The 16,025-nt window shown below is 36.6% G+C and overlaps 2 protein-coding genes and 1 pseudogene across 5 annotated transcripts; 1 reads left to right on the top strand and 2 right to left on the bottom strand.

Annotated features, from left to right (window-relative positions):
• Positions 1 to 128: 128 nt before the first annotated feature.
• LOC137718617 (F-box/kelch-repeat protein At1g22040 pseudogene) lies at positions 129 to 2,503 on the bottom strand (annotated as a pseudogene). Of its 2 annotated transcripts, none has more exons than XR_015965480.1 (2): positions 2,337 to 2,503; positions 129 to 1,845 (listed from the first exon to the last, which is right to left on the bottom strand). The product of XR_015965480.1 is annotated as an F-box/kelch-repeat protein At1g22040 pseudogene, transcript variant X1 (transcript). The 2 variants fall into 2 exon arrangements; XR_015965481.1 differs by having other exon boundaries at positions 129 to 1,839; positions 2,337 to 2,481.
• A 3,368-nt stretch (positions 2,504 to 5,871) lies between these two features.
• On the top strand, positions 5,872 to 9,103 carry LOC137716828 (uncharacterized). Of its 2 annotated transcripts, XM_088698369.1 has the most exons (4): positions 5,872 to 5,977; positions 6,142 to 6,577; positions 7,733 to 7,808; positions 8,701 to 9,103. In XM_088698369.1, the coding sequence occupies exons 2-4, from the start codon at positions 6,161 to 6,163 to the stop codon at positions 8,820 to 8,822; spliced, it is 615 nt and encodes a 204-aa protein (XP_088554495.1). In that variant the 5' UTR covers positions 5,872 to 5,977; positions 6,142 to 6,160; the 3' UTR covers positions 8,823 to 9,103. The 2 variants fall into 2 exon arrangements, with proteins under 2 accessions (XP_088554495.1, XP_068312299.1); XM_068456198.2 differs by lacking the exon at positions 5,872 to 5,977 and having other exon boundaries at positions 5,992 to 6,577.
• Positions 9,104 to 13,067: 3,964 nt separating this feature from the next.
• LOC137716868 (non-specific lipid transfer protein GPI-anchored 31-like) lies at positions 13,068 to 15,811 on the bottom strand. The gene is made up of 3 exons (XM_068456229.2): positions 15,331 to 15,811; positions 15,179 to 15,205; positions 13,068 to 13,479 (listed from the first exon to the last, which is right to left on the bottom strand). The coding sequence occupies exons 1-3, from the start codon at positions 15,680 to 15,682 to the stop codon at positions 13,337 to 13,339; spliced, it is 522 nt and encodes a 173-aa protein (XP_068312330.2). The 5' UTR covers positions 15,683 to 15,811; the 3' UTR covers positions 13,068 to 13,336.
• Between the last annotated feature and the right edge of the window lie 214 nt (positions 15,812 to 16,025).

Consider the following 16,025-nt stretch of genomic DNA (forward strand, 5'->3'; position numbering starts at 1 on the left):
CCGATGCACCGCTATCAAGATAAAGAAAATGCTAAAAATGTGCTTTTAATGCAGCCTAGAGATAATTGAACTAACTGCAGATCTGGGGAAATTAAGTCAAAACAAAATTCATCAAACAGGAAAGAAAATAGCTTGAGACAGCAGGTCTTATATACACTATATCCTGAACCTTTATAATTTTGAACATAATGGTCAAATATAGAATGATTACATCCAGTAAGGAGCTATCACAATGCACTGATACTAGTTTCAAACTTCGACAGAAAAAAAGAGTAAGATAGCTTACAGCGATTACATCAACCGAAACATTTTTCAAGTCTTGAGCCATATTCAAAATCTTAAGGGAATCCAAAACATCAAACATCAAGGACTAGACAACTAACCAGTTCAGCAGCCCGTGCACTGCTTGTGGCAATTACTTTCCAGAGATCTCGTTCTGATTCTGCTGGTCGTTCAACATCTTCATGGGGATCATTGTGTGATGAGGATGAAGCTACTGAGCTTGACACAAAATGGTCCTGCACTGAAGCCTGCAGAACAGCAATTTTGTGATTTGCATCCTTTGTGATTACATGAAGCTTCCCCAGCAATCCAGCAAGCAAATAGGGAGACTCCGATTCAGTGAAGTCACGAATTGGAACATCTTCTGCAACAACCTTCCAGGCATCAGCTTGGTAATCGTATACCTTGATCTTTGCACTGTCAAGAGAACTAGAAGGATCCAGTGCATACAATTCGCCATCAACTGTGACACTCATTTTCATCCCTGCCTGCCTCGCAGGCCAACCCTCGCCCATACCAATTGGCATTTCAACCCATGAATTTGCCTCTGGATCATAAACCTCTCCTCCAACATCAACAAAAAATGGCCAGCAGTACAAACTCTGGGGAACGAACAACCTTCCCCTGTATGAAGTCATTCCGGTAGCAATAGGCTTCAGCAGATCAGCCAAAAATGCAGTTGGTAACACCTGAGCTTTCATAAAAGGCATGCTTGGTATTTGAGACCACACACCTGTTTTTGGATCAAATACTTCAGCTGATTGAAGAGGGGTCAATCCACCATGATCCCTTGTAACACCTCCAACAACATAAAGCTTATCGTTTAAGATGCCGGTCTTACAATAAGCTCTACCAATTGACATTGGACTTGATTCACTCCAAGTATTTTTAACTGGATTGTACCGCCATGTGCATCTCAGGGCTGAAGCCTTGGAAAATCCCCCTAGCACATAGAGGCAGCCATCAATAGCCCCAATAGAGCAACCACAAAAAGGCATTCGATCTAGTGAATCTTTCCTCCCAAGCCAACCCATGACGGCATCCGCAATTCTGATACTGGAGCCTGCCATATTCCACAATCTCTGGCCAGTTAAACCTTTCCTAGATTCATCTTCCAGAGTAACATTAGGCATAGGTGGCAACCTTTGCCATCTTCCGGCCATAGGATCAAGTGCATACCATATGAGCTTATCATTTTGGACCTTTGTTAACATGTAGAGCCATTCCTCCGTTGTTCCTAGCTCTTTTCTCAAAGAGAAGAGTTCAGCACTTGTAACGGTGGCTTTCCAGGTCCTCGAAACAGACTTTAGCTTCATATAGTGGATCCTAGGAATTCTAGCAAGAATCTGAATAGATATCTCGTCAGGAAGGCAGGGAATCAATCTTGGGTTTTCGTCGTAAAAGCTTTGGGACAACCTCGGCCTCTTGCAAGATGCACTACGTAAATCTTGAGACGGTTCACCGACCCTAGTCTTGGAATGGTTCAAGCTCAATCTAGCCCCCATTAGAGTACCTTCCTTCAACCTCTTCAATTACAGTTTTACCAATCCTATATATCTACAGCTACAAGCACACCGAACAAACAAATAAAAAAACTTTGGCACGAGAAATCGAGAATCAATATCGAATGCAAATAATCATAAGTAACAAAATGCAATGCAGATAAATGAAAAATTGACCTTAAAACACTAAATTGCCACCTTGAATTCAAGACACCAAATCATCGAAAGTGCCGATTTCCGGCATACAGGTCAGCTTAATCTATGTAAGATATATTTCCGTTGACAATATCAATGGTTGTTAAGATTTTTCAGGCCGAAAATTGGTTCACAAGATCAAATTTTCAGGCCGAAATTCGCAAACAAATTCACAAATTCCCAATCCGTTTTGTTTGCCTCAATTTTTCTCGGCCACCAACTAAAGTAAAAAATTTGATGCAATTGGAATCAAAATTCAATCGTTTCACTTCACACAATCAACAAAATTGGAAGAAAAATTAAATAAAAAAATCAAATAAATAAAAAGGAGAAAGGGAATCGAGAGCGGTGGATCACCTGGGAAATGGAATCTGGGTGCTTCCCTCCAAGTCCAAGTTTAATAGTGAGGCGAAGCAAAATTCATTGGAAACCCTCAGTTTCTTCTCCCGCTTCTGTTTTGCTTTGTTTGTCACTTTATTTGCGTGCGCCGCGAAACGTATCTGATTCCCTGCAACGCGGTCCAGGTCTTAGCTTATGTCTCCACCTTTGCTCTAAGACTAAGACGATCTCAAACTGAGAAGGGGTTAAAGGGTCATATTTAGCCTTATAATGTTGTAATAAATTATTTTTTTAATAAACAATGTCAGATTATATTTTATACCATCTTCAAATGAGAGGGTCAAAGGATTATAGGCCAAAACATAGCTTGTTTGACAAAAAAACTTATCTCCAAGCAAAGGGGGTTATTTTTTAGCCCCTTCAATAATTTATTATTTTAATTGAATTAATATGGTTAATTGAATTAAATTATCATATTAAAATAAGATTTTTGGACATATTTTGAGTGTAATTTGTCACTAAATGAATACGCATCTAGATTTTTATCTTTATATAATGAAAAGGATGTGCAAAATTGGTGTATAATTGAAATAAAATGAAGTAAAATAGTATGTAATGGTAAAAAGGATGTGAGAAATCGTGTAGAAATGACTTAGGTATTTATAGAGAAAAAATTAGATTTTTTTTTTTTTAAATTTCATCTAAAAAAAATTCCAAGAGTAACCTGACGTCAGGTAACATGTGTTTGGGCTGGGGGAATCAGACTAGCTAGCTGATTATGGCCAGCTCGCTGGCCTGGTGGAAGAGGGTATAGCCGGGTGGGGCCCATAAGACCTTTGGCCTAGCTCTCAATTGAAGGCGGTTTTTGTGTCAAAACTGGCTAGTTTTGTGCCTATAGCGATTTGGCTGGGTTAGTTGGAGAAGGCCTAACCGAAAAGGGGTCAAAGGACCATGTTTAGCCCTATAGCCCAGCAAGAAATTATTTTTAATGAACAATGTCAGACCATATTTATATACCATCTCCAACCGAGAGGGTCATAGGCCAAAACATAGCCCGTTTACAAAAAATCCATCTCCAATTGAAGGGGTTATTTAGCCCCCTTAATAATTTATTATGTTAATTGAATTAATATGGTTAATTGAATTAAATTACTATATTAAAATAAAGTTTTCGAACATATTAGAATGAAGTAAGATAGTATGGTGGTGAAAAGGATGTGAGAAATGGTGTAGAAATGGCTTAGGTATTTATAGGAAAAAAATATTAGAATTCTTTTTTATTTATTTTAAATTTCGTTAAAAAAAAAAAATCATATTCCAACGATAACCTGATGTCAGCTAGCCGTTGCTAGCTGGCATCATGTTGACACCAGGTTACTGTTGGAATGGGTTTGGGTTGCTGCAATCAGGCTGGCTTCTTTTGGCTAGCCCGCTGGCCTGGTGGATGAATTATGGCCTGATGAAGTCCACAAGCCATTTGGCCTAGCCCTCGGTTAGAAACAGTTTTCGTGTCAAAACGGGCTATATTTTGGCCTATGACTCTTTGGCCGGGTCGGCTGGAGATGGCCTTAGGTTGCGAAATAATTTGCTTACATTTCTTTAGGATAATTTTAACCCAAGTACAAACTAAAATTTGGTTTTTTTGGTACTCTAAAAATGTTATCGTGTACTCGTCTTGATTCAAAAAAGAATTTTCTTGTGTTTTTATAAATTTGAAGTGTTAATGACATCTTCCTCTCGAAAACTCTATAAAGTACTTTAATAAGGGTGTAGAAATCACTTACAACTTAAGTGATTAAGGGAAAATGTTGACAAACTTTTAGGTTAAGCATAATCTACACGTAGCATGAAGTTACTCGTCTTTTAAGATTTTATGTTGAAACGTTATCATGTCATGTTGACGTGAGTCAATGTACCATAAGGATTCAATGTATGTTGAGTTTAGATCATGTTGGCATGAGCCAATGCACATTAAAAATTCAATATATATTGGCGTGATTCAATTTATCATAGCGATTCATGTCCTTTTATCCAGTCCGTCACTCGATCTGAACGCTTGGAAAAGGTTCAAGCTGAGCATATTAGTTGTACTGCGCTCGACTCGAGTCCAAATTCATTTGATTCCTTGCAACGCAATCCACATCTTAACTTATGTCTCCATCTCATTCGTTGTTACTTAGGTTAGGAATTAATATGCTTGCTTCCCCAATTGTAGCTAAACCCTATACATTCACTCTTAATCTCCTTACATTTCTTTGGGTTAATTTTAACCCAAGTACAAACTAAAATTTGACTATTGAATGGGGGACAACTAGTGACGAATTAGAGTTATTCATCTTTTCCAGGATTGGAGGAGGCTAGTTGAGAATTGTACCCTATTCGTGTCACAATTAAGCAGATTCACAACTTACAAGTATTGAACCTCGAATCTTCCGTTATTTTCTTTAGGGTTGGTAGAAAAATCATCGCTTGGTATTGTACCCTATTCGTGCCCAAAACTTACAAGTATTGTACCCTATTCGTGCCCAAAATGTCACTATTCCAGCACCACGCATTGCTCCTTTATTTTATTGCCAGAAAATCATCGCTTGGTAGAAAAATCTGATATTTTGATACAATCAAGCTAACTGACTCACGAACGTCGTTCAACTAGAATTACTTCAAAATTCGTCCATTTGACCATGTTTTGCTCCAGAGGAAGTTGAAAGTCCTATATTGAAAATACAATTCAAATTATTAAAATTCTTCCAAAATAATTACAAAAACATACTAAGAATAAGGTAAAATATATAATATGAAATTGACTCATCACTTATGCTTTCAGTAGTTACTATTTTTTTGAACAAACGATATTATCTACACTAAAGAGGAGGGGTGGGCTTAACCTCACAATGGGCTAGCAATAATTTTGTTCAAATTCGCCTTTACGCGAAAATCAAACCTAAGACCTCTCACTTACAAATGAAGAGAAATATCACTAGACCGTAATATTAAATGGCAGTAGTCACTTGTTAACCATTAGAACTTTGTTCAAAAATACAAAAATAAATATTTAAAACGGTTAACAATCCCTAAATACAGTACGCCATAGCACCATAGAATGTTTGTACTAGGGTTGGCTGTAACTAGCTTACCTTTCCATTCCATATATAATCATCAATCTAGGCCCATTCTGGTTTTGCTGCAGGTAGCATTTAGTGAAGATGTGGGACGTTTACACAGCAAGGATACGTGATATGTGGGTATTGGATCGATGCAGGAAATAGCCAACTAGCTCTGTAGAGATATAACAAATTCTTTTAAGTATTTTAGAGTATCTGATACCTCGGATGTTATAAACGTTAAATTTTAATTTTTACATTTTTAAACAAAAAATTAATAGTTAAAGTATTCAGAAAACTGACACTATGGAGCACTTAAAAAAAAATCCCGAAATATATATACAACTTAAGATAAACAGTGAATTGTGAAGTACATTAAACAGAGAAAATGACAGGATGGTGAAGTCATTCAAAACACAGTGCCTGGTAGGCTACATTTAGTACTAGAAATAAAATTACACCGTCTGGCAGAGGCAGTTGCAGACTTGCAGTGCAATGCTGCCAAAATCTGTTAGCTAAGTCATAAAGACAGCATGTTAATTACAGTACTAGTGTTATGTAAGTTTTTCCCTTTCCTCCGCGCATCTCTCATCTATATTATTCACTGCTACCTTTTACAGAACTTAGTTATCATACACAGAGACGCACTCCCTCTCTCTCTCTCTCTGTTAGTTTGCGTTACTAATTCGCAACCAATTATATATCATGAACATGAAAAGCAGCAGCAGTACTAAGGAGAAGATGAAGAAGAAGATGATGATGAGGGGGTTCATGTGTCAGTCTCAAGCAGCAACTGCGGTGTGCATGTCTGATGCTCGCTCAGTTATCGTGCCACCGCCGACAAGACCAGCTGCAGCTACCAGTGTCCGCCACAATCACAGTGCTGGCCATGTGAATTACATGATGATGAGAAGATCAACTAGTACTAATAATGGTGGCGGCGGCGGTCACTACTACTACTCCAGGCTCCTCGATACTACTCCTCCAGCTCATGGCCATGAGACGTCCCACTACCACAGTCGCAGACGAAGCGCTGGTAGTACCAGCAGTATTCTTAACCACCATGATCAGCGGCCAATGTCAAAGTCGACCCGGAAACTACCATCATCTGATCCAGATTTACTACCACCGTCGTCATCCGCCGACAATGTCTTCCAGGTAAAATGACATATTTATTTGCAAACCATCAGCAACTTTTAATATTTTTCCAACTGTAGAGTCTTAGACAGTCTAGTCTTACGCAAAAATTCTCAAACACCTTTATCCCAGATTTCAATCAATCAGTTGAAATAGATTAGGCCCACAGACTGATCCAGTACTGAATTGAAAGCAAGCAACCAGACTGCAAGGCCAGGCCCTCCACAAGAACTTTATTTTCATTCTTTTGTTTTTTGGGTAACAATGACTATATGATCTGTAGATAGTATAATATAGAGTTGAGTACTGATAACTACTCAACTTTAAAGGGTAATTCTAAAGGATCCAGATCCTCTCTGGATCTAAGGATCCTGAGCCTAGAGATCAATTGATCCGGCCTGTTGAAACTTGATCTAACGATTACAAACATGGGGTTTCACTAAAAGTTATAATAATTGTAGCCGTTTGATCAAATTTCAACGGGTTGGATCAATTGATCCTTAGGCCCCGGATCCATACATCCGGAGAGGATCTGGATCCAATTTTAAATTAGTCATACATTTTCAAAACATTCTGAATAATTACCTAACGTATGACAACTTAAACATCAATTAGGTCTACAACATTAATTGATGACCTGAACAAGTATTGAAGCGAGTTTCACTATCACGTCATCTATAGAACTCTAGATCCCTAAACTGACCCCTATTAACAAGACAAGTTTAGTGTTTGTCTTTGCTAATAGGGGTCCATGTTGCAGATTTAAAACTCTAAAAATGACGTGTTATTGAAAATAAGTTTATATTTGTCCACGTCATCACTTAACATTAAGGACATTATATATTAACGATATTTACATCATCACTTAATATAGATAACCTAACGAATGGTTCCAATGATTATATAATCAAAGCAATTTGTAAAGTAATACACTTACACCAATCCTACGCGGTGAAATGCAAGTTATGAAGTAATTATGTCAGCGTCATTAGCAAGTTGTTGTGAGTCTTGTGACCCGTTTCTCACAAATCTTGACTTGTATTGTCAACCATAATTACTTTCCTTCCTGCCCAAAAAAAGAAAAGAAAACAAAAGGTAAATCAATAGTCAAACAAGTTTATAAGAAAGCAATTAAGGGATAATGTAGTTTAAGGTGTTGGTTACATATATATGCAGGTGGTTGTTATGAGAGTTTCTATTCATTGCCATGGATGTGCTGGTAAATTGAAGAAACATCTCTCTAAAATGGAAGGTACGTTTTAATATTTTATCGATCTTAAATTAATATCACATTAATAATATGTAGACTTTTTTTTCTTAGGGTCACCATCAAAATTTACCATTTGCTTGACGAAATTTTGCCCAACGAATCAGGCCAAGTCGGTCAACGCCCTCTGCTTAACGAAATAATGTCGTTGAGCAAACTTTGTTTACTCGACGAAATTATAATTTCGTTAGGCAAATGCTTAAGTGGCGTGTTTTGTGCGACAAACATTGCCTGACGGAATGTTGTAAGGCAAAATTATAGGCAACCAGACCTTATTTTTTATAATTTTTTTTTTGTAGTGGTCCTCCTTAATTCTATTGTGTTTAATTTTCTTTTAGAAGGTTTGGTTCACTTATATGTCCTTCAAAGGGAGGGACCAATCTTAGTTATGAGTTATTTCAATTGGAATAGGATCCCATACGGATTCTATTTGTGTGGATCCAATGGATTAATTAATCGTGTCCATTCATCGTACATTGTGCAGTTAGAAATCATTTTAAATTTTTTATTTAAAATTAAATATAAACAGTACCTAATGAAAATTGATCGCACAATGTACGGTTGATCCTCCAGATACCCACAAAGAGGATCCGGAGAGGATCCTCGACCATTTCAGTTGACACCCTTTAAAATTTATCATGTTTTTTCAAAACTTTTGTAAATTCGATAAATTACACTAAAATCTCCTAAAGTTGGTTTACTAAGCGTACTTTTCACTAAACAATTTTTGTTTCTTTTTTGTTTATCCTTGCAATTTATTATTTAACATTTTTAAGAAGGGTAATGCTAGAGAGACTAAATTTATAAATAAAATTTTGGAAATTAAATGATATAGAAGTTGATGATTGATGTTTTTGGAATTCTGTATATATACCAGGGGTTACATCATTCAGTATAGACCTAGAGACAAAGATGGTAACTGTTAGGGGACACGTTTCACCAGTTGGAGTCGTGGAGAGCATTTCAAAAGTGAAGAAGGCAGAGTTATTAACCGGTTGAATCCCATTCAAAGGTTACCCCAGATAGAAGGAAAATGGGTCAATTTTAATATATGTCATCAGCTTCTGTTTAAGGGTAACTACTCCAAGAGGTAGGTCTTCCAAAAATAAAAAGACATAAATGTGGGTGCACATTTGATCATGTGAGCTATGGCCCTATTGATATTGACATGATATTTTTTTCTTTTTCATTTTTTCCTTTTATTTTCCTGGTCACGAATTGAAAGTGATGGTGATGTACAATGGTTTGACAATCGAAGCACAATTTGTACTGTTTCTTCATTTTATTTTTGTTCTGGCAAACGAAAATTCATGAGTGGACCTGCTCACAATATAAATTATGTGAAAAGCCATTAGATATATGATTGAAAATTTATTAGCTAAAGATGTAACGGACTAAAGATCTTGGTTGATATTATACACCGATCCTGACTGAAAAAACACTTCTAAACATCCAAATTCCCTAAATTTGAGTTTGTAAACGTTAATATTGTGATAGACCATTGTCTTCAAATGACACTCAATTGAGGTAGGCATTTGGTTTTTGGAAAATCACTTTCAGGTTACAGTAAAGAATTTAAAAGTAACAATGTAACAATATTAAAGTTTTCCTTTGAGCACTCTACAAATACATCGCAAGTCTTTCGCTTAAAACCCCATAAATCACAACATGGTAATCTGCTGCACTTTTGATGTCATTCTCTTGGAAATTGCAGGTCATAGGCCCAAGTCGTAGCACCGAGTCCAAATCTGCACCGGGTGGACTTTGTAGTTGTATTTGTGCTTGTCGAGCTGATCTTCCTTAGTCTACCATATGTATCTAGGGGTTGGGATGTCTGTGAGGAGTCAAGGAAATAGATTCCCATTTTTTATAAGAAATGCAGACTATTTGTGATGACAAATGCACAATCTTTTACAACAATTCGAACCGTCTATTTTAATTTCATTCATCTATATATATATATATATATGAAATGTATATATCATCTTCTATGCCATATGGAACAAAAGTGTAGGGCAAAACTGTGTTGTAAATTAATTTGTTGTAATGTAAGGTCAGCTCACACATTAATACATTGACTTGTAAATCTCAAGAATATTAGTATTAAATTATTAATATGAATAAGAAAAAAAATCGTAAAGAAGTAGATCGGCCCCATAATTTTCCAGAATCAATTTGACCAAATGAAAAAAAAAAAAAAAAAACTATTATGCCAGTACAGAACTGGTCCAAGAATTTAGTAAAAAGGAAATATGTGATTGAATGAATGAAACGACTAGGAGATGGAATAGCTAGTCCATAGTTGAAATATCGCGACCTCTCCTTATTCTGCTGGCCCACGATCCTTCCTTTTGTGACCTTCTGTTCAACTCAAGAATTTGTTGGCGCCATCTATTTTCTGCACCTTGATCATATCTAATAGAATTATCCATATTGAAGGTGCTGCTCCTACAATAATCTTTCAAACCCAACATGTAATCATATTCATCGCGCAACAGAGGATCCGATAGCGTCTTGTAAGCCTCGTTCAGTTGCACAAATCGCTCGGTGGAAATATTGGAATAATGTTGATCGTGACATACATCTGGATGATAGCGAAGCGTCATGCTTCTGTAAGCTCGCTTGATCTCGTCTTTGCTCGTGTTAGTATTCGGACTCAAATTAAGTAGTTTGTAGAAATTGGTACGATTAGTACTATCGCTCTCGTAATTATTTGTGGCTCTGCATGTAATTTTAGTGACTTTGCGTGCATGACAAGTTAGAAAAGGTTTAGGGTTAGCAGCTGCAGCACTTGTGCTAGGGTTTTCGCAGCTTGAAGTTAGCAGAGAAGTATTCATGGCTATGTGAAGATTCTGGAAATGCATGGGAAAAGAGTTATGTGGGTTAAGGCTAATATATACAAAGTAACATATCCCATCTTTGTATAATATTTAATTATATCATAATCCAACCATTAAAAAATGGATTAAGGGAACGTGTCTAAGGAAGAAACGGTCAGCGAAAGAAGAAAATAAATTGCTAAGTAGCGGTAACTCCTAAACAAAACGCGTTTTCTCCATAACAACCATCGAGGTAGTGCTATATATATATATGCATGATATATAAGATGATGTGATATTCTTTGTTAGTACTGTGTAATTTGGTCAGCGTTGAATCATAAACTGTCGTCTTGCCTTGCAGTACTTTTAATTTCTTGACTTGGAGGGATTTGTATAGCACGAGCATTCGCACATTTAGGGTTCGAATTTTGAATTTTGGGTGGTTCTAAGTTTTCTAGATAGAAATAGCTTACAAAGCGCGTAAAAAAAAAAAAAATTCAGTTTATTCATTTAGGTGTTTCGTTGAACGCTTAATGAATGATATCGAGAGAATTTGTCGAGTATTGTTCACGCAACTTGTTGAGATATACTTAGCATGTATTACATCAAGTACTTAGTAAGTAAATAGGAACTCATACAAAACATTCGGAGGGTCTTTAGAAGACCTTCACATGTCTATTTTTGAACTCCAAGTGGTCCTGGAACCACCTAGGTCCCAATGTGCATCCACCTCTAAGCACGAGTACACTGTCATGGTGGTGTTTTGGATTAGTTCTCTCATGTGTCCTTATATATTTGCTCTTGTTGACACGCAAATTGTCATTAAAACAATGTACTTGTACCATATAAATTTCTCTCTTATTTCAGTTAAAAGATTAAAAAAAGTCCATGGTAGTATTATTAGTAATAAAACAAGGTACCGCTCGGCCGAAAGTAAAATATGCTTTGAGGTGGACTTTTTGGCTTTCTAAAATCGTCGCGCAATGCGCATAGCCGACTTGACCATAGTATTCTTTTCTTTCACAACCTTGAACTGGGAATCAGGTAACCGATAAGCTTGCTAAACTTGTTATTAAGGATGTATTGTAAACCTTACGTCAAAGAATCAAGAGACTTTGTATGTGTATAAGGGTGCCTTACTGAGACAACAATGGTAAGAGCTGGTAAGTTATACCGCTTTTGAAATTTTCACAACGAATAGTTTATCTTTAAGTAAAACGATGATATCAATGTTGATAGTAGTGGCTGTTATGGTTTGGCCATGTCGATACTACGAATAACCTCTTCCTCGAGTTTCAGCTCGAGCTTCTCCATCGTTTGTATCGCGTTCTCAAATAAGTTAACTTGGTTTATTATCCCGACTGGATCACTTTCTACAGTATTCAGTCTGCTCGCAGCTTTTTCTTCAGCTTACCTCCCATCTATATCTATAGGCAGCGGTGGTAAGAGCTGGTAAGCTATACCACTGCATTATCCTTGTACAAACGTCAAACAATCAGTCTGTACTCCTGAATCACCCTTGTACTCAAGCCAAGGACCAATTGTTTGCTCTCCCCACCCTGCTTTGGGCGGGGACGTTGCGAGCAGAATGATGGGACGCTGAATTGCTAAAAACTGACGAGAACAGAAGGCATGTTCTTAAGAAGATTGAAATCGGGACATGGTTGTGGAGCTCCCACAACCTAATGCTTCTACATCATCTATACATCATCACAAAATTCAAATTTGGGACTTGATTGTCAAGTGGAACATCCCTAATGCTTCTCAACATCTGCAACATCATGCATCTTGCAAATACCCTGCCACTTAGGCCTTATGCTCTACTGCGCCCTTCCTAATCCCGCTTTTTCGCAAAATTGCAGTCACAACACAAGAACTGTTTTGTTCAAACTTCAAATTGAAAGGGAAGGGAGCACAAATGTACATAAATACTGAAACAGGATAGAGATTAATGTTAAAGTTTCTGAGAACGTCGGAGAATGTTGAGCAACAGATTGTTTTGGTAAGAAGAATCATCTGAAGAATGGTTAAAAAGTATAAACTCACTTCTCAACCTCTTTAATCCCTCAAACCAATAGAGCTTAGCTTGCTCCAATTTTGTGGGTTTTATAGAAGGGTTTTCAACCTAGCATAAAGGACAAAAACAAAGAGATGAATGCATAACGAGAAAGTGAGCGTATAAAGTACACTAGCTTTGGCTCGCTTTCAAATCTAGATTTGCACTGCTGAATTGGAAATTAATGTGGTGAAAATTGATTCATATAGCATGAGGAGGAACACTGGTGAAACTCTTTCACATGCAGGCTCTGATGCCATGTTTAGAGAGACAGGTCACGGTCCACCACTAACAGCATCGATATTGTTTCCACTTAAATCACTCGTGCAATCAATAGGTGGAGGTTTTTATGGTAAAAGCCTCGATGCAATTAGAAGTGGAATCATTTGATATAAGTTGTGATTTGTCTTATAACATGCCCGATTTGGGACTTGCTGCTTTATTCAACAATTAATACATATACATCCAACCAACAAAAGCCATCGAAACAGGTTTCGAGTGACCCCCAAAACAAACGTTAAAACCTAGCTAGTTTAGTCACCCCTCAGAATGAACTAACCCAATGATAAAATAAACATCATAAGTTCCTTATCATCATCCCTCTCAACTAAAAAAAATGTCACCACCAAACTCAGCTATTAGAAACAAGGGAATGATGCAATTACAAGACCAACAAGCAGGGATCCAACCGAACTGGCGAGCATAAAAGAACCTGAGCTTCCCGGAGGTGTTGTTTGCTCATTCCCTCCAGCAGACGACTCTGGTGCACCAGCGCCACTACCTATAAACATACAAATCACTAATCTCAAACGGACAAGCCCACCAAAGTTGAAATCAAAACAAATTTATGCCCTCATATAATTCCCATGTCTTTTCTTAGAGGATGGGCAAACATTTTCTTATTACCATACATGGTAAAGATAAAACAGTAAATGTGAAAATTGAAGACAAATTTGTATTTCTATTTATTATTAGGGATAAAATTGGAAAAAAGTTGAGTATGAAGATTTAATATGGGATATTGATTTTTCAATATTTAATTGGAATAATGATATAACATGGAAAGGAAATGATTTCCCATTTCCAAGCCTCTGGATCATCGAGAAATTTTTTATTATGATAGGAACATGGATGATATATCACGTGTTTTTATGTAAGTGATGGAAAATTTTATTTTTTAAGTTATTAACTTTTTAACACATATCTCATCATTTGTATAGTAACACGTGGTGTACCACCTCGTGTGCCGGTCACACTGAAAAATCTCTCATTTTCGAAGGAGAAGTCAAATCTTAAGTGGAATACCATGTAATCAAATTTAAAGGTAGAAGCAAGCTCCAACTGATATATCAATTCTATATGGATTGACATATGAGTTTTCATATGTCAAATTTGACATATGAGAAAAGAGGATGTCAAATAATTTTTAATTATTTTATTGTGTAGATCTCATTAATACACCAATTATAGATCTTGAAATTTTATTTTAATTGATTTCTTTTTAAAATGAGTCATACCAATATCATTTATAACAAAACAAACATATCGGTTGGGAAAAAAAAAAAATCTGATATTACAACATCAACTATCAAATTAACATTTGATATTTATCTTTTGACATCTCATATTCCACATTCTCATCACACATACCAAAAGTAGCCCTGTAGTAAATGTAGACATTATGGAGTTTGTAGAAACATTAATTCATCTAAGAGAAATAATTTAAAGCACGCCCCTTTTCTCTTTGCAATAAAAGGCACAGAAATGAAGAGCACAATGCAAAAATAGCAAAGGGGTATGCAGAAATTGCTGCCTTTCGTTAAATCAAAGATTCTGTCATTAAATTATGAAAGAGGCTTGACTCGTTAAAATTAAGGAGGAGAGTTCTCCTCCTCAAGATGCTTTGTGGTCGATTCACGAAACTTCATGCTTATAATAAAAACCATTTATTCTATGAAAAAAAAAATCATTTAAAAATAAGATCTTTTAGTCAACTAAAAATAGCAAATAGATAAACAGTTCGTAATTTTTTTTTATCAAACTCATTCTCTGTTTTTATACAGTTGAATGATTATTTTATTGATTCTTTTGCATAAATGGTCTTTACAATGTGCCTCATGATATAAATTGTACTGATTATAAACATGAAATTCTGTAAATAAAAAACAAAGTGAATTGAGAAGCCAAGATTATTTCTTAAATTATTATTCAAGATTAAAACATGCGTTTAATTCTAAACAGCAGCCTGTCGTGTAGATCAGGCAAAGTCCAGAAGAAGAATGCCTCAAACCAATCAGACAAGTTAATAAATAAATAAAATGGTTAATAAATATAATATAAATTCAATATTCTAGAGTGCTGTCCAAACCTAATTATAATTAACAAAAGAAATAAACAATAAACAAAAGAATAAATTCAATAAATAAACAATAAAGAATTAACACAAATATCGCAGCATTAAGATGATATTAAGAACATACCAGGGGCACCAGCAGGAGTGACAGATACTGAAAAAAAATAACAAAACAAAGGGTTAAAAAAACTGTAATTCATCAAATCTTAATTTCCAAAAAATCTAAAATAAAATAAATACATAAAAAGAGTATTTAGGCAAGAAAGAAGAAAGACAGACATCCACAGTCGGCGACGGAAGGAGCGGAGACTTGGCAAGCGGCCGGGAGGGAGGTGGCCTTGGTGACGTTCAAAACGACGCCGAGTTGAGCACTGCTCTTGAAGGCCACACAGAGACAGGAAGCGTCGGCTTCGAGCACGGTCTTGAGGCCATTGCAGCAAGTCTCTGCTGGCTTCGTGTCGGTGCTCCCGTTCGACACAAACGGCAAGCAGTCTGCCATGGTCGAGATCAGGCTAATGCAGTCCACCGACGGGGCAGGCGCCGTGTGCTGCGACGGCGACGCAGGGTCCCCGAGTCCACACCCTAGCACCACCAACACAGTACTGATCCAAACCCTCCCTGCTCCTCCCATTTTTTCTTGTGTTTCTGTGAAAACTCAAGAATCTAACAAGCAACAGAAATAGGTTGTGAGTTGGGGAGGGATGGAGGTATGGAGGGACTCTATACGTGTTTCGCATCGCGTGCTCCTGTTTCATGCCATTGTAGGAAAGGCCTCTTTTTTCTATGTAGAAATTATTTGTACGCCCCATTTTTTTCTCTTACTTAAATAAGATTTTCTTCGTGTCCACGTACCACCGATGATATATATGGAAAAGGATCCTCGTGGCATTCTTTTCTGAGGATCCTTGGTATTATGTAATTATGCAGTTAAAAATCATTTTAAAATTTAAAATTTAAAATTAAATATAGATAAT

The sequence above is a fragment of the Pyrus communis genome, chromosome 8 (genome assembly GCF_041283825.1).
Source record: "Pyrus communis isolate YQ-2024b chromosome 8, ASM4128382v1, whole genome shotgun sequence".
NCBI classification, from domain to species: domain Eukaryota; kingdom Viridiplantae; phylum Streptophyta; class Magnoliopsida; order Rosales; family Rosaceae; genus Pyrus; species Pyrus communis.